At 47.7% G+C, this 13,149-nt stretch overlaps 4 protein-coding genes across 4 annotated transcripts; 3 read left to right on the forward strand and 1 right to left on the reverse strand.

The window, feature by feature from the left end:
- Nucleotides 1-103: 103 nt before the first annotated feature.
- Nucleotides 104-5,097, forward strand: FMAN_15110 (putative ABC1 transport protein; the record flags this gene model as incomplete). The annotated part of the gene is made up of 11 exons (XM_041822551.1): nucleotides 104-570; nucleotides 623-705; nucleotides 750-1,201; nucleotides 1,253-1,596; nucleotides 1,647-1,890; nucleotides 1,938-2,533; nucleotides 2,578-2,923; nucleotides 3,104-3,416; nucleotides 3,465-4,081; nucleotides 4,129-4,592; nucleotides 4,671-5,097. The coding sequence occupies 11 exons, from the start codon at nucleotides 104-106 to the stop codon at nucleotides 5,095-5,097; spliced, it is 4,353 nt and encodes a 1,450-aa protein (XP_041688220.1).
- A 2,020-nt stretch (nucleotides 5,098-7,117) lies between these two features.
- Nucleotides 7,118-7,498, forward strand: FMAN_15109 (uncharacterized protein; the record flags this gene model as incomplete). Its single annotated transcript, XM_041822552.1, has 1 exon — nucleotides 7,118-7,498. The coding sequence occupies one exon, from the start codon at nucleotides 7,118-7,120 to the stop codon at nucleotides 7,496-7,498; it is 381 nt and encodes a 126-aa protein (XP_041688221.1).
- Nucleotides 7,499-7,687: 189 nt separating this feature from the next.
- Nucleotides 7,688-9,459, reverse strand: FMAN_15108 (uncharacterized protein; the record flags this gene model as incomplete). The annotated part of the gene is made up of 2 exons (XM_041822553.1): nucleotides 7,688-9,338; nucleotides 9,386-9,459. The coding sequence occupies 2 exons, from the start codon at nucleotides 9,457-9,459 to the stop codon at nucleotides 7,688-7,690; spliced, it is 1,725 nt and encodes a 574-aa protein (XP_041688222.1).
- Nucleotides 9,460-10,061: 602 nt separating this feature from the next.
- FMAN_15107 (uncharacterized protein) lies at nucleotides 10,062-11,112 on the forward strand (the record flags this gene model as incomplete). The annotated part of the gene is made up of 3 exons (XM_041822554.1): nucleotides 10,062-10,846; nucleotides 10,907-10,992; nucleotides 11,042-11,112. 3 exons carry the CDS (start codon nucleotides 10,062-10,064, stop codon nucleotides 11,110-11,112), a joined length of 942 nt encoding a protein of 313 aa, XP_041688223.1.
- Between the last annotated feature and the right edge of the window lie 2,037 nt (nucleotides 11,113-13,149).

The raw sequence follows: 13,149 nt of genomic DNA on the forward strand, positions 1-13,149 counted from the left end.
TTCTTATATGAAGCAGCACAACGTCTTCATTTCTTACCAACTACCTACACGGAAGAGTACAATTCACTCGTTCAATCTATTTCTTACTTGCTGCTCCGTCAAAATGCATGAGCGCACGCCCCCCTCAACCCCCCAAGACACAGAGGCCGACACAACCGTCGAAGAAACCACCGAGCCCGTCCTCCAACTCGCCCGCACATTCTCTCTAACCCGTACATTCTCAGCCCTCTCAACCAACATCAACCCGTTCCTCGCCCAAGACTCCCGCCTTGACCCCAAATCCCCAGACTTCCAACCAGAATCATGGGTCAAGGCCTTGCTTCACGCCTTTTCCAAAGACCCGAGTAAGCATCCGCGGTATACAGCTGGTGTATCCTGGCGCAATCTTAGTGTGCATGGATTCAGAGATCCGACTGAGTTTCAGAAAGATGTCTTCAATGTTATTTGGAGAAGTCCCCTTGCTGCGCTTGATTGGTTTGCGAAGAGGAAGCAGAAGGTCAAGATTATCTCTGATTTTGATGGGCTTGTTAAGAGTGGAGAGTTGCTTCTTGTGTTGGGTCGTCCGGGCAGGTATGTCATCAACGATTTTAGCCACTATTGTGATTCTGACATAAAAGTACAGTGGTGTCTCTACGCTTCTCAAGACAATCGCTGGACATACTCACGGATTACATCTCGATGACTCATCCGAGTTCAACTACCAAGGTACCCTCCCCATCCATCCTGTCACGCATTGTCTAACCTTCTAGGTATCCCCTGGGATCTAATGCACCGCAACTTCAGAGGAGAAGTAATCTATCAAGCCGAAACAGACATTCACTTCCCGCAATTAACCGTCGGCGATACCCTCCTCTTCGCCGCCCTCGCCCGCACGCCCCAACATATCGTCGCCAACATATCCCGTCACGTCTACGCTGAACACATGAGAGATGCTGTGATGGCCATGTTTGGTATCTCCAACACGCTTAATACCAAAGTAGGAGATGACTTTGTTAGAGGTGTTAGTGGCGGTGAGAGAAAGAGGGTTAGTATTGCAGAGGCGATTCTGAACCAGAGCGCTATTCAATGCTGGGATAATAGCACGAGGGGGTTGGATAGTGCGACAGCGTTGGAGTTTGTGAGGAAATTGAGGCTTGGAACGAAGCTTGGTGGTGCGAGTGCGGTTGTTGCGATGTATCAGGCTAGCCAGGCAGCGTATGATGCAAGTGTCCCCCCAATTCCCTGCCCTCCTCACTACTAATGGTCTACCCAGGAATTCGATAAGGTTCTACTCCTCTACGAAGGCCGCCAGATCTTCTTCGGCCCAGGGAGCGAAGCAACAAGATACTTTACCACGATGGGCTTCGAATGCCCTCCACGCCAAACAACCGCCGACTTCTTAACCTCCCTTACAAACCCCGATGAACGGATCGTGAGACCTGGCTTTGAGAATAAAGTTCCTCGCAGTCCCGATGAGTTCGCCGATGAGTGGAGAATGAGTCAGCGCAGGGCTTCGCTTCTCGGTGATGTCGCTGCATTTGAGATCCAGTATCCTCTTGACGGTAAACAAGTTGAGATGCTGAAGGGTATCAGAAGGACTCAGAAGGCTAAATTTACGTACGTAACCTTCTATCACTGAGGTGCTTAGATATTGACTTCTTTTACAGATCTGACAAAAGCCCTTTTACCATCTCGATTCCGATGCAGATCCAGTTGTGTATTGGTCGAGGTGTCAAGAGACTTCTCGGTGATAAGACCTTCTTCGTTGTTACTATTGCAGTCAATTTTGTCATGTCACTTGTTCTTGGCAGTGTTTACTTCAACCTACCTAGCACGGCTGAGGTTATGAACCAACGAGCATCGGTGATCTTCTTCGCTATCTTGTTCAATGGCCTTAGCAGTGCTCTGGAAGTATGTTAGCTACTTCAACTTTCTTGTTCCTACTGACAATTGTTTAGATCCTGGCTCTCTATGTTCAACGGCCGATTGTCGAGAAACACGCAAGATACGCTTTATACCGCCCTCTTTCCGAGTCTGTCTCTTCCATCATCTGCGACTTACCATCCAAGATCATCTCGACACTCGCTTTTAACATCCCGCTCTACTTCATGGTGCACCTCCGTCGCGATGCCTCAGCCTTCTTCATTTTTCTCCTCTTTGGCTTCACCACTACCATGACAATGTCAATGATCCTTCGCACCATCGCCCAGTCGTCCAAGACAGTCCATCAAGCCCTCGTCCCCGCTGCCATCTTTATCATCGGCTTGGTCATCTACGCTGGATTCGTCCTCCCGATTCGCAGTATGAAGGGTTGGCTTAGATGGATTAACTACGTCAACCCAATCGCTTACGCTTACGAATCTCTGGTAGCGAATGAGTTCTCGGGTAGGTCTTTTGGATGCCAGACAATGATACCTTCTGGTCCGGGGTACGAAAACATCGACTCGATGCAACAGACTTGCTCCGTTGCGGGTGCCCTGCCAGGTCGTGATTATATCGACGGTGACTTCTTTATTGGGACTGTTTACAAATACCAGTACTCGCATCTTTGGAGGTACGTTATGACATTTGTTCTTTAGACACCGCTAACCAGGTTAGGAACTACGGAATCCTAATCGCTTTCATCATCTTCTTTACCTTCACCTATCTCCTTGCGGCGGAGTACTTCTCATCAGAAGCTTCGAAAGGTGAGATCCTGGTATTCCGCAAGGGTCAGAAGCCTCAACGCAAAGAGGCATCAGATGAAGAAGCTGTCAGTTCAGATTTCCAGCCTCCAAGAGCGACGAGCGACGACACGGTCCACCCACCGACTGAAAAACCATCAAGTTCTTCTACCTTTTGCTGGAGGAATGTCTGCTATGATGTAAAGGTCAAAGGAGAGACGCGCCGGATTCTCTCGGACGTTAATGGTTGGGTCCAGCCAGGAAAGCTGACTGCTTTAATGGTAAGTGGCAGGGGAGGCAAGAAAACTTAGGGCCTTGATCCTAAGTGATGAAGAGAGTTAGGCAACCTAGCCTAAGCTTAGGTGACTCTTTACTGAGTTTACCTTAGCATCCTCTTTCACAGTCTTATGTTTTTATTTGGGTGGTTTGCACTGAGCATAGACACGGGCTAACATTCATAGGGTGCCACCGGAGCCGGCAAGACCACGCTCCTCGATGTGTTAGCTGATCGGGTCACCATGGGAGTCATCACGGGAGATATCCTTGTGAATGGACTACCGCGCGGCAAGTCATTCCAGAGGACCACGGGATACGTCCAGCAGCAGGACATTCACCTCGAGACATCTACCGTTCGGGAGGCCCTCCGTTTCAGTGCAGTTCTCAGACGGCCGACTGCTATTTCAATGCACGACAAGATTGACTATGTTGAAAAGGTGATCAACTTATTGGAGATGGGTCCTTATGCAGATGCTGTCATAGGTGTGCCGGGTAAAGGTATGTCACTCTGCCAACCCTAGCTGTTGCAGACGACTAACAAATCAGGTCTCAACGTAGAGCAAAGGAAGAGACTTTCCATTGGTGTCGAACTAGTCGCCAAACCCGAAGCCCTCATCTTCCTTGACGAACCTACCTCTGGCCTCGACAGTCAAACAGCATGGGCAATCGTATCCCTTCTCAAGAAGCTAGCGGACCATGGACTAGCTATCCTGTGCACCATTCACCAACCGTCCGGCATCATCTTTCAGCAATTTGACCGACTCTTACTACTGGCAAAAGGTGGCAGGACTGTGTACTTTGGCGACATTGGTGACAATGCCGCTGGTCTGACAGGATACTTTGAGAAGCGTGGTGCTGTACCTTGCCGATCAGAGGAGAATCCTGCTGAGTGGATGCTGCACGTTATAGGTGCTGCACCGGGTGCTCATACGGATCGAGACTGGGCCGAGACGTGGAAGTCGAGTTCTGAGTTCCACGGTGTGCAGAAGGACCTTGACAACCTGACTCATTCGACACATGTTTCTAGCGAAGCAGACACAGAGGATACCTCTTACGCTGCATCTGTCTCACGGCAGTTCTTGGCTTGCACTCAGCGTGTTGCCCAGCAATACTGGCGGACGCCGACCTACATCTACTCGAAACTATCTCTTTGCTTCATCACGGCAAGTCAGCTACCCACCATTCACAAGCATTTACTGACATATCTCAGAGTCTCTTCATCGGCCTCTCTTTCCAGAACTCCCCGCTGTCTCTTCAAGGTCTCCAGAACCAACTGTTCTCGATCTTCATGCTTCTCGTAATCTTCGCATTCCTAACCTACCAAACCATGCCCGGCTTCGTCACCCAACGCACGCTGTACGAAGGCCGTGAAAGGTCGTCCAAAACTTATGCTTGGTATAACCTTATCCTCGCCAACACAGTCATCGAAATGGCTTGGAACTCTGTGGCATCTTTGGCAGTCTACCTCCCGTTCTACTTTCTCGTTGGTATGTATGACAATGGCCGCATTACGGATACGCAGCATGAGCGAGGGGCGTTCATGTTTGTGTTGACGTGGGCTTTTATGGTGTATGAGGGGACTTTCTCGCATATGTCTGTCGCTGGGGCACCAACTGCTGAGGTTGGAGCGACGCTTGGTTTGTTCCTGTTCATGATGTCCCTTGTGTTCTGCGGGTATGTCACCTATTTCCATGATATTTTTGTCTTCTAATATCTTCTTATCTGTTCTGACATCTTCTAACATTTGCATAGTGTTCTCGTCCCGTATTCTGGCCTCCCTGGATTCTGGACCTTCATGTACCGTGTCTCCCCCTTGACATACCTGATTGGTGCCATGATCTCGAATGGTGTCGGTAAGCAAGAAGTCACCTGCTCAGAAATCGAGTTTCTACAGTTCCAGACTCCAGCGAACCTCACTTGTGGTGAGTATGTCGGACAGCTCGTCCAGGCGGTAGGCGGTGCGCTATCGAACCCGGGATCAAACCAGACTTGCCTTTACTGTCCGATTGCGTCAACTGATATATACCTTGGAACTCTAAGTATTCGTTACAGTGAGAGATGGAGAAACTTTGGTCTGCTATGGGCTTTCATCCTGTTTGATATCGTTGCAGCGTTAGTAGCATATTGGGTAATCAGGGTTCCCAAGAAGGGAAATGGATTGTTGTTTTGGCAGAAGTAGACTTTCACAAGGTATTAAGTAGTCTCAGTAACTCAGGTCATGAGGTTGTGTATTCATATAGTTATTCTCTAGTTATCAGAAGCTTCCTATTGCATCCCTTATTTCCAAGTACGTCCAAGATTTAGAGAACGGAAGCAAAGCAAATGGGAACAAGGACTCTGTCACCAGAATCAATGCTACAGTCCACTTCCTTAAAAGCCGCTGCATCCAGGAGTAGTTCACAAGTGCGCGACTCGAGATTAGGTTTTCCTCCGAGTTCCTCGCAACGACCACTGAGATTGAACTTGCGCTGGGGCTGCCGGCCAGCGGCAACATCGTCATCAGTGGTAACGCAGAAGCAGTCGATAGCCATGACAGTGCTGTATTTGGAATGTCAGTAATTGAGAGTAGTGCAATTAGGAATGGGGAATGCGTACCTAACAGAGGAGAGAAGGGCGATGGTGAAGAACTTCATTGTGATGATATTGCTAGGACCCGCTTAACTTTTGTGAAATAGACTTTTACTATGTTAGACTTAAGTAAATGAGTTTAGTGCATTAGGTATTGACCTTGATTTGTGGTTCTTTAAACCTGAAGGATAAGTAATTGACCTGGTGAGGATATAGATGGAGAGTTGCTGGATAATGATGTTGAGGTATTGTAGTAGAAGAATCAGGCCAGTCTTATAGTTAACTCAAGGCGAGAAGCTGACCAACAATTTTCATTACCTAGTAGTCTAGGACTATAGTTAATAGGGTTTTGCCTCAACGAGAGACTCTTTGCATGTCTGAAACCAGCCGGGCGAGTCATTTAAAATTTATTTTCTCTGTTATTCCATGTCGTCGCGATTTCGAGTTGAGGTATCTGAATACTATCATCGCGTGGTTCCAAGTAAAGGTTGTCTTGTGATATCGTTATATTCCTAAAAAAGAATCTAATTCGGGATAATGAGACTAAATTGTTCTAAAACAGCTGTTATGCTATAGGTTCGGAAGGTATTAAATCCGAGACCGTGTCACGTTTACCTTAGAAAAACTCTATTTACCTTCAAGGCTTACTAACCAAACTTGAAGCCAATATAGGTAGATCCAGGGCTTCGCGATTGAAGAGAAGGTGAGTAATGTGAGTATATGCAGGAATATTCAAAGCATGTTTAGTCTACTGGAGGTTTCATGACTATATCGCTTTCTTCCCATGACTCCTAGAACTCATTCCTTGTCAATCCAGTTCCCTGCTTCTTTACGAACTTAGCAGTCTAATGATCCTAAACTGATAGTTACTGGATACTCAGATCTCAAGAGATAAATGCCGTTGGCGAATGGACTTTGCAGATGTCTTTTGACGCATCGCGAACTTGGGGGGTAACTTGCCAAGATCCCCGAAACCATTCTTGGCATATATAAAGAAACAGCAGTATTATGACTAAACCAGATTTCCCAATCCAATATTTAAAGTTTATATGAGACCGCAGTGCCGTTGGTTTCACATCGATGCATAATTCTAAGCTTAACCTGCGTTAGCTGAATTAGGTTAATAAAACCGCTGTCAAAAGTTCATACACGATTCCATTACTTCATTCGCGCGATATATTCTACAGATATGTTAGAGACTCTTGATAGTGAGATTTTGTAGTAAACTTTAATCTGAAAGCACACCATTTTTGGAATGTTGATACGGGTGAAGGAGAATCCGGTGGTTCAAGATCTGATCGGAGACGTGATAATGGAATATCTCATGACTCGCCAATTTGACTCCTGCATGCTTTGGGAGTAGTCATTTCTCTGACAATTAGGCGCCAGAGATATAGTTCTTGATATGCTTGTTCAATGGCTGTCTGTCAATGGTTCACGCAACTGGTTTCTGTATATAGAGCAATCCTATCGCCATCATTAACTCAACATCTTTCTCAATATCAACGATTCTTTTTCCTATTATACATCCTATATTCTTCAAAACAAGCTGGTCTTAAAAACCTTTTAAACAAGTATTGCTCCAAAATATAATACACCTACACATAACTAACCTCCCACCAGCATTCATCATGAAGGCCTCAATCATCCTCACCACCATCCTCACCACCTCCGCCTGGGCCGGCACCCTCCCCACCAAGCGCCAAAACGCCGCCAATGAGGCCGCTCTCCAACAAGCCCGCGAAGACTCCGCCAAAGCCATTGAAGGCGGACAAGGCCGTGGACGACTTCTTCTCGACGAGGGGAACTGCAGCGAGGCCTGTAACCGCTGTCGTGTCAACGCTGTCACTATAGCCGTAGCTGAGGTTCTTGCCTGCGGTACGGCTGCTGTCGCTGTTGATGTTCTGACGGCTGGTGTTGCGACGTTCCTTGAGGCTGCTGGTTTTGCGCTTTGTGAGGCTGCGGTTATTACTACTTTGAATGAGAAGGAGGAGACTTGTCTCAAGGAGTAAATGACCGCAAAGATTGATTTCTTGGTTTTGGATTGGGCTCGGAAAAGGGTTGGGGTAAGGTTATAGCCATGTAGTTATCTGTCATCTTGCAGTGTCTATAGTAGACCCCAATCTTCAATCTTTGTTATTTCACTCAGCTCACTTATACTCCCACGAGAATCACTAAAATCATCAAATATTCCCTCGCGATCATGTTGACCCTTCTCTAACTGAAAATATTATCTCTAAAGGTTCCTCCAGTTCAGTCCACCACTCAGTATCAATCTCACAGAGCTCAGGGTCCACCCAGGGAATGCCTCTCGGGATCTGTCCTTTTCTATCTCGCATATATGCTTCTACATCCCGACATCTGTACATCATGGTCCTCGTATATCTCTTTCTCGTATAATGCGTGCATTCCCCATTTTCGCCTTCGGGATCACTCGCCCAGACGTGACTGAATCTCTTCTCTTCTGGTATACAAGCGGGACTTTGATCCAATGTGTGTCCCAAATGGAGCGACTCTTTATCGAAAGCCCCTTCTTCCGCGTTGATGATGGCTGCTATCAAGGACCCTTCCGTCTCAGCGCACCATGGGCCCTCCTTTCCGCTTTTCAGTATGAGGGTCAAGGCTTTGCGACGCCAGAACGGGCTTCTGTATTTCTTTGCTGTGAAATACAATGGGTGGATTATGCCCATTTCAGGCACGAATGACGGTAGCCAGCCCGAGGTCTCGCGTCTTGGCGCACCTCGGAGACCTTTGCTCAATAACAGGGCTCCAATTGACGTGATGATTTCTTCGAACTCCGGGCCGTAGCAGTCGTAGGCTGTTTCACGTGGCTCGAGAATAGTAGCTGCGTTAATCAGCGCGGCGAGGCATTGGGAGCGGAGAACAATCAGCGATTCGTGTTGTTCGGTATCGGAAGTGGATGAAACCTCGTTGAGTGACAGCCATTGCTTCAAGTTGGCAAGCTGTCGCCCCTGTTCTATAAGAAGTTCTGGTGGAATAGTGCGGCGACTGGTGTACTTGTATCGGAAGGCTTTGGCGGTGAAATGGTAGGTCGAGTGTAGAATCTTGAATAGAGAGCCATCTGGCGGATAGGATTGCAATATCTCACCCATAACGAATGGCTTCATGGGAAGGTTCGGGGGATGTGATACGGCATATGTAGCGACATGGAGATCAAGCTTCTTCAAGAGCAACACAAGACTATCAGTGTCAACCTCTGTAAGAAGTTGTTTGTCAGTCAGTGACATCATGAGGGAGAAGGTGCCCTGAAGATGCACAAGTGCCTTGTTAAGTCTCTGCTGCAAGGCTTCAACAAAACCGAGAAACAAACACGCAACGACACATGGAATGGGACCGTTCGGCAGGGTGACAAGGTCTTGCTGCACCATTCTCAAAGCCTGTGAGTAGCGCTTCGTCGTTTCGAAACCAGGTCGTGAGGATGTGCCTCTGAGGACATATTCGCTGTAGGATGTGCCGAACGCTTCGATGGCGGCACGCACGGATGGGATGGATTGGGCTAGTTGGGGGACGGTGCGGGACCAGAATGTTTGCTCGACGTTGTTTCTTGCACGACGGGGACTTTGGACCAGAACCGTACAGCCGAGATCGACAAAGGGACTCGATAGGGAGTATGGGTTGAAAGCGAGCGATCTCAACGTTGAGATGACTGCTGTAGGCGATGGTGATGAGGAGTCTGAGGGCGAAGAAGAGGCGGACACGAGTGATAAAGTAGTCGATGTAGTGCTTTCCGAGTCTGGATGTGCACCTCGGGGATACCCTTGGCATTCTCGCTTCGAGATCAAGCAGCGCTGACAAGCCGGTTTGCTTTCATCGCACTTGATTCGTCGAGCCCTGAACGAGTCAGCAGTGCATCAGCAACAAGAAAACACGTGTCATACTTGCAGGTGAAACAGCCAAACTTGGACTGTTTAACATTGGTCCTCGTTCTCTTGGGTTTAGCCGCCTCTACCATCTTGGCTCGTTGAAGACCGAGAAGACAAGAAAATGCAAAGACCGAAGGGTTATAAAAAACGGATCAGCAAATCAGCCCCATTCCCCACGAGGTTGACAGGGAGTCATGATCTCCAAAACGATGCTAGCGCAAAGTCAAAGACCGAGCGATAACTGGGGTGATAATGGTCAGTGTCCAATTAGAATTAGCCCGTCTTACGGCGCTGAAGGAGGCTCAGACAAAGACCGAGTGAAGGATTCGGTGCCTGAGCCATTGGCCAATGAGATTGATGATGAAGAGTATCAGAGCTAGAGGGGGAACGTAATCTTTTATCGTATGCTTAATTTGGGTGACGCGTTTTAGATCCTCAGCTCATACTTCAATCACTGTTTTCTTCGACGCTCGGTCTTTTGACCAATCAGAGATGAAGTCTATACTTAGATAATTCATGTCAAACACCGAGATGTGATGAATTTTCGCAAAGGGCGTCGTAGAAAATGGGAATGAATTGATATATAAGCAAGCGCTGAGATCTCAATCAATGAAATGCTAAATTCCAATTCAACACAACATTTTGCGCTGCCTCACTCTTTCGTCTCTCGTCAACAACTTCACTCCTCACGATGTCAGACCCACTCATCTGCACTCACGTCTCTAAAGAGTGCCCTATCGAACTCACAACCTATGGCTATCGTCCTAATCTCGGCGGCAACATCTTCTTAGCTGTAGTTTTCGGCATCGCATTCGTTGCTAACATCGTCCTCGGCATTCGCTTCCGCATCCGCGCCTATGCCATTGTTCTCAGTTTGGGCTGCCTAGCCCAATTGTTGGGGTACGTTGGACGCGTGGGGATGTACTTTCGACCATTCGACGCGATCCCCTTCCAAGCGCAGATCTGCTGTCTGATCATCGGCCCTGCATTCAACAGCGCGGCTGTATATCTCATGCTAAAACATATCGTTGCGTTGTTTGGAGCCAAGTGGTCTGTGCTGGAGCCAAAGTGGTACACCATCATCTTCATCACTGCCGATGTTGTATCATTGGTATTGCAAGCTGTTGGCGGCGGTATCACTGCGACTTCTGATTTCAGGACGGACCACGATAGGATCGAAATGGGTAACAATATCATGATGGCGGGCATTGCGTTTCAAGTGGTGACACTTTCGATCTTTGCGATACTGGCGACTTTGTTCTCCGTCAGAAGAATGCGAGCTCTCGCTACGAATCCTCTCGAGGGCAACTCCCTCCAGGCTTGGCGGACTCGCCGATTTCGATTATTCCTGGGAGGACTTGCGACTGCGTTTATGGCGATTTATATCCGCTGCGTGTATCGCATTGCCGAGATGCGAGGCGGTTGGGGTAACAAATTGATGAGAGAGCAAATCCCCTTCATCATCTTTGAGTCTGTGTGAGTAATGCCTTGCACTTGATATCATGGCCAAACGGACTGCTAACAACATGGATGAAGCATGATTCTCATTGCGACTTTGTCGCAGACCATTCTACATCCTGGATACTTCTTCCCGTGGTTTGTCGATCAGACCCCGAAGCTTGGTAAGAAATGTCAAAGGACAAAGGGACTTCTTAAACTAACAACTTCTAGATGCTGAGAGCTCGTATACGGAACTGTCTATTGTCTCTGGATCACGAATGGGTTTTGAGGGGTCGAAGTAATTGGAGCGAGAAGCATATGTCACGGATCTCGAAGGAATTGGAGAGATTCATCCAGTCGCATTCATAATCGTATTCATAATGGGTCACAAAAGAGCTCTTACAAAGAACCGGATGTCGGAAATCATGTCAGACTAGTATGGCTCGATAGGACATTCACATTTCCTTAGTAATCAACATTCACATACCTTGCAATACATATTGCGCCGTCGGCGCACTTGACAATACACTACTGTCAGAATGTATACCAATCATGTGACTCGATTTTTGGGGTAGCTACTCACTATTGTGAAAAGTTGCATGCCTATAGAGTCAAGTCACGCGCCACGGCCATTGAACAGCCTCTTGACGTTTCCTCTTGTGGCAGTCTCGACGACTAGAAGAGAAGACAAGCTTTAGGAGACAACAAGAGTCGAGGAGCATGGACCGTCTACGGGGACATCGGAAGGTCAATGCAGCTTTGATTGGTCACCGTCAATGGCTGGGATGACCTGAGTTGTGATCTGATGCGCCAAGCTGCAAGGATCAGTACTGCTCTCTGCCGCTCATGGCATTCATCTACGAGTGCTATCGGACGAAGACCATTCCAACAGCAATTCTGAGCCTTACCAATCCATTTCAATACGTCTTTCTGAAATAAAATTCTTTGAAAAGATCTTGAAGAGATCAGTTGTCGTCAGGGCAGCCTCTATACGTCCAGGTAGATGAGGGGAACCGCAGTCTGACAATCTCACCAATGACGCTTACAAAATGACCGTTCTGACCAGTGCACGTTTCTGCTAGTCCCGCCACTCCCGAACCATCTCAGAGCTTATTATAACACCATCCTGCAATGCTAAGTGCAATAGCAAACACAACACCCAATGTAATACATCTCACTGCAGGAAGCATGCCACTGTGAAGCACAAAGCCCTATAGGGAAAATGCAATGCTACGTCGCTTGGATCAAGACCGCCAACCTCTTAGTCACAGATTGCCGTCATATCATCTTATCGATACACATTCAATATTATGCATTGATATCGCTGTCCGTGAACAGCGAATATGCTAGTTGGCACTCCCATCGTCGAATCATTGCGTGCAAGTTCAATTGATGCAAGAATTAGCGTTATCTCGCAAGATTGACAAAACGCCATTTTGAAGAGTTCTTATCAACAGCTGAAAATAAATGTCCAGGTTTGAAAGAAGGCTGCAGGTTGCCAAGGCAGCCACTGGGTGAACACATCAGTTCATTTCAATTTTATGCAGCCGAAAAACGCCTCTGTTGATCACAAACTTGGCTATGCCAATGAATGCTTCAATTGGATTCCACTTCGAGCCAATTGGTATCTCAATCACATTTATCACACAACGTCAAGGCTATTGATGCAGCCGACGCCATTATTGCCAGCAAGGCTGCCCAAAGTAAGCCCAGCAATGTCTCACGCAGATGGTAACATCACGGCACGAGGTTAGTAACATTTCTCGCGACATTACTCTTCTCATGCGTTGTTGCCTCGAAGCGGAGGGTTATATCCGGCATCTTCTATGATTCATCTCTGACATAGTCCAATGCATAACCGCAACCACTACTAACAAGACATTGTTGTCACTACGTTTTAGCGTCATCGAGTTTTCTTGATCGCCCTGATCGGTCATCAGTAGGCTCAGGTACCTTGTCCTCGCTGGCCAATCACTGCACCCCTGCGATTGCGCAATCTGACAACTCCCCTCTATCCCCATATAACAGGTTGTCAGCAGTCACAGTCTATTGGCGGGAGTTTTCTTGGAACGCGGGGCCTGACCTGAAGCTTGCAGATGCACAGTAAGCCCAACAGGACCGGTCAACGTGTTACAAGGTCTGGACTGTGAAGGTCCTTTGCTTTGTTTCTGACACTCACGTAAGGCTGGGACGGAGGTGAGCTTGGATCCTTCGAGGTAACGCTATCAAAACAAGATTTTGGGAGTCTTCTCAAAGCGGAAAACCCTACAGATGTGTCTCGGAAAATAACGTGCCAAGAGGTGAAATTGGTGAGTGTGTGGATCACGGGACGTGAATTC

Source organism: Fusarium mangiferae (genome assembly GCF_900044065.1).
Source record: "Fusarium mangiferae strain MRC7560 genome assembly, contig: FMAN_scaffold014, whole genome shotgun sequence".
In the NCBI taxonomy this organism is placed as follows: Eukaryota; Fungi; Ascomycota; class Sordariomycetes; order Hypocreales; family Nectriaceae; genus Fusarium; species Fusarium mangiferae.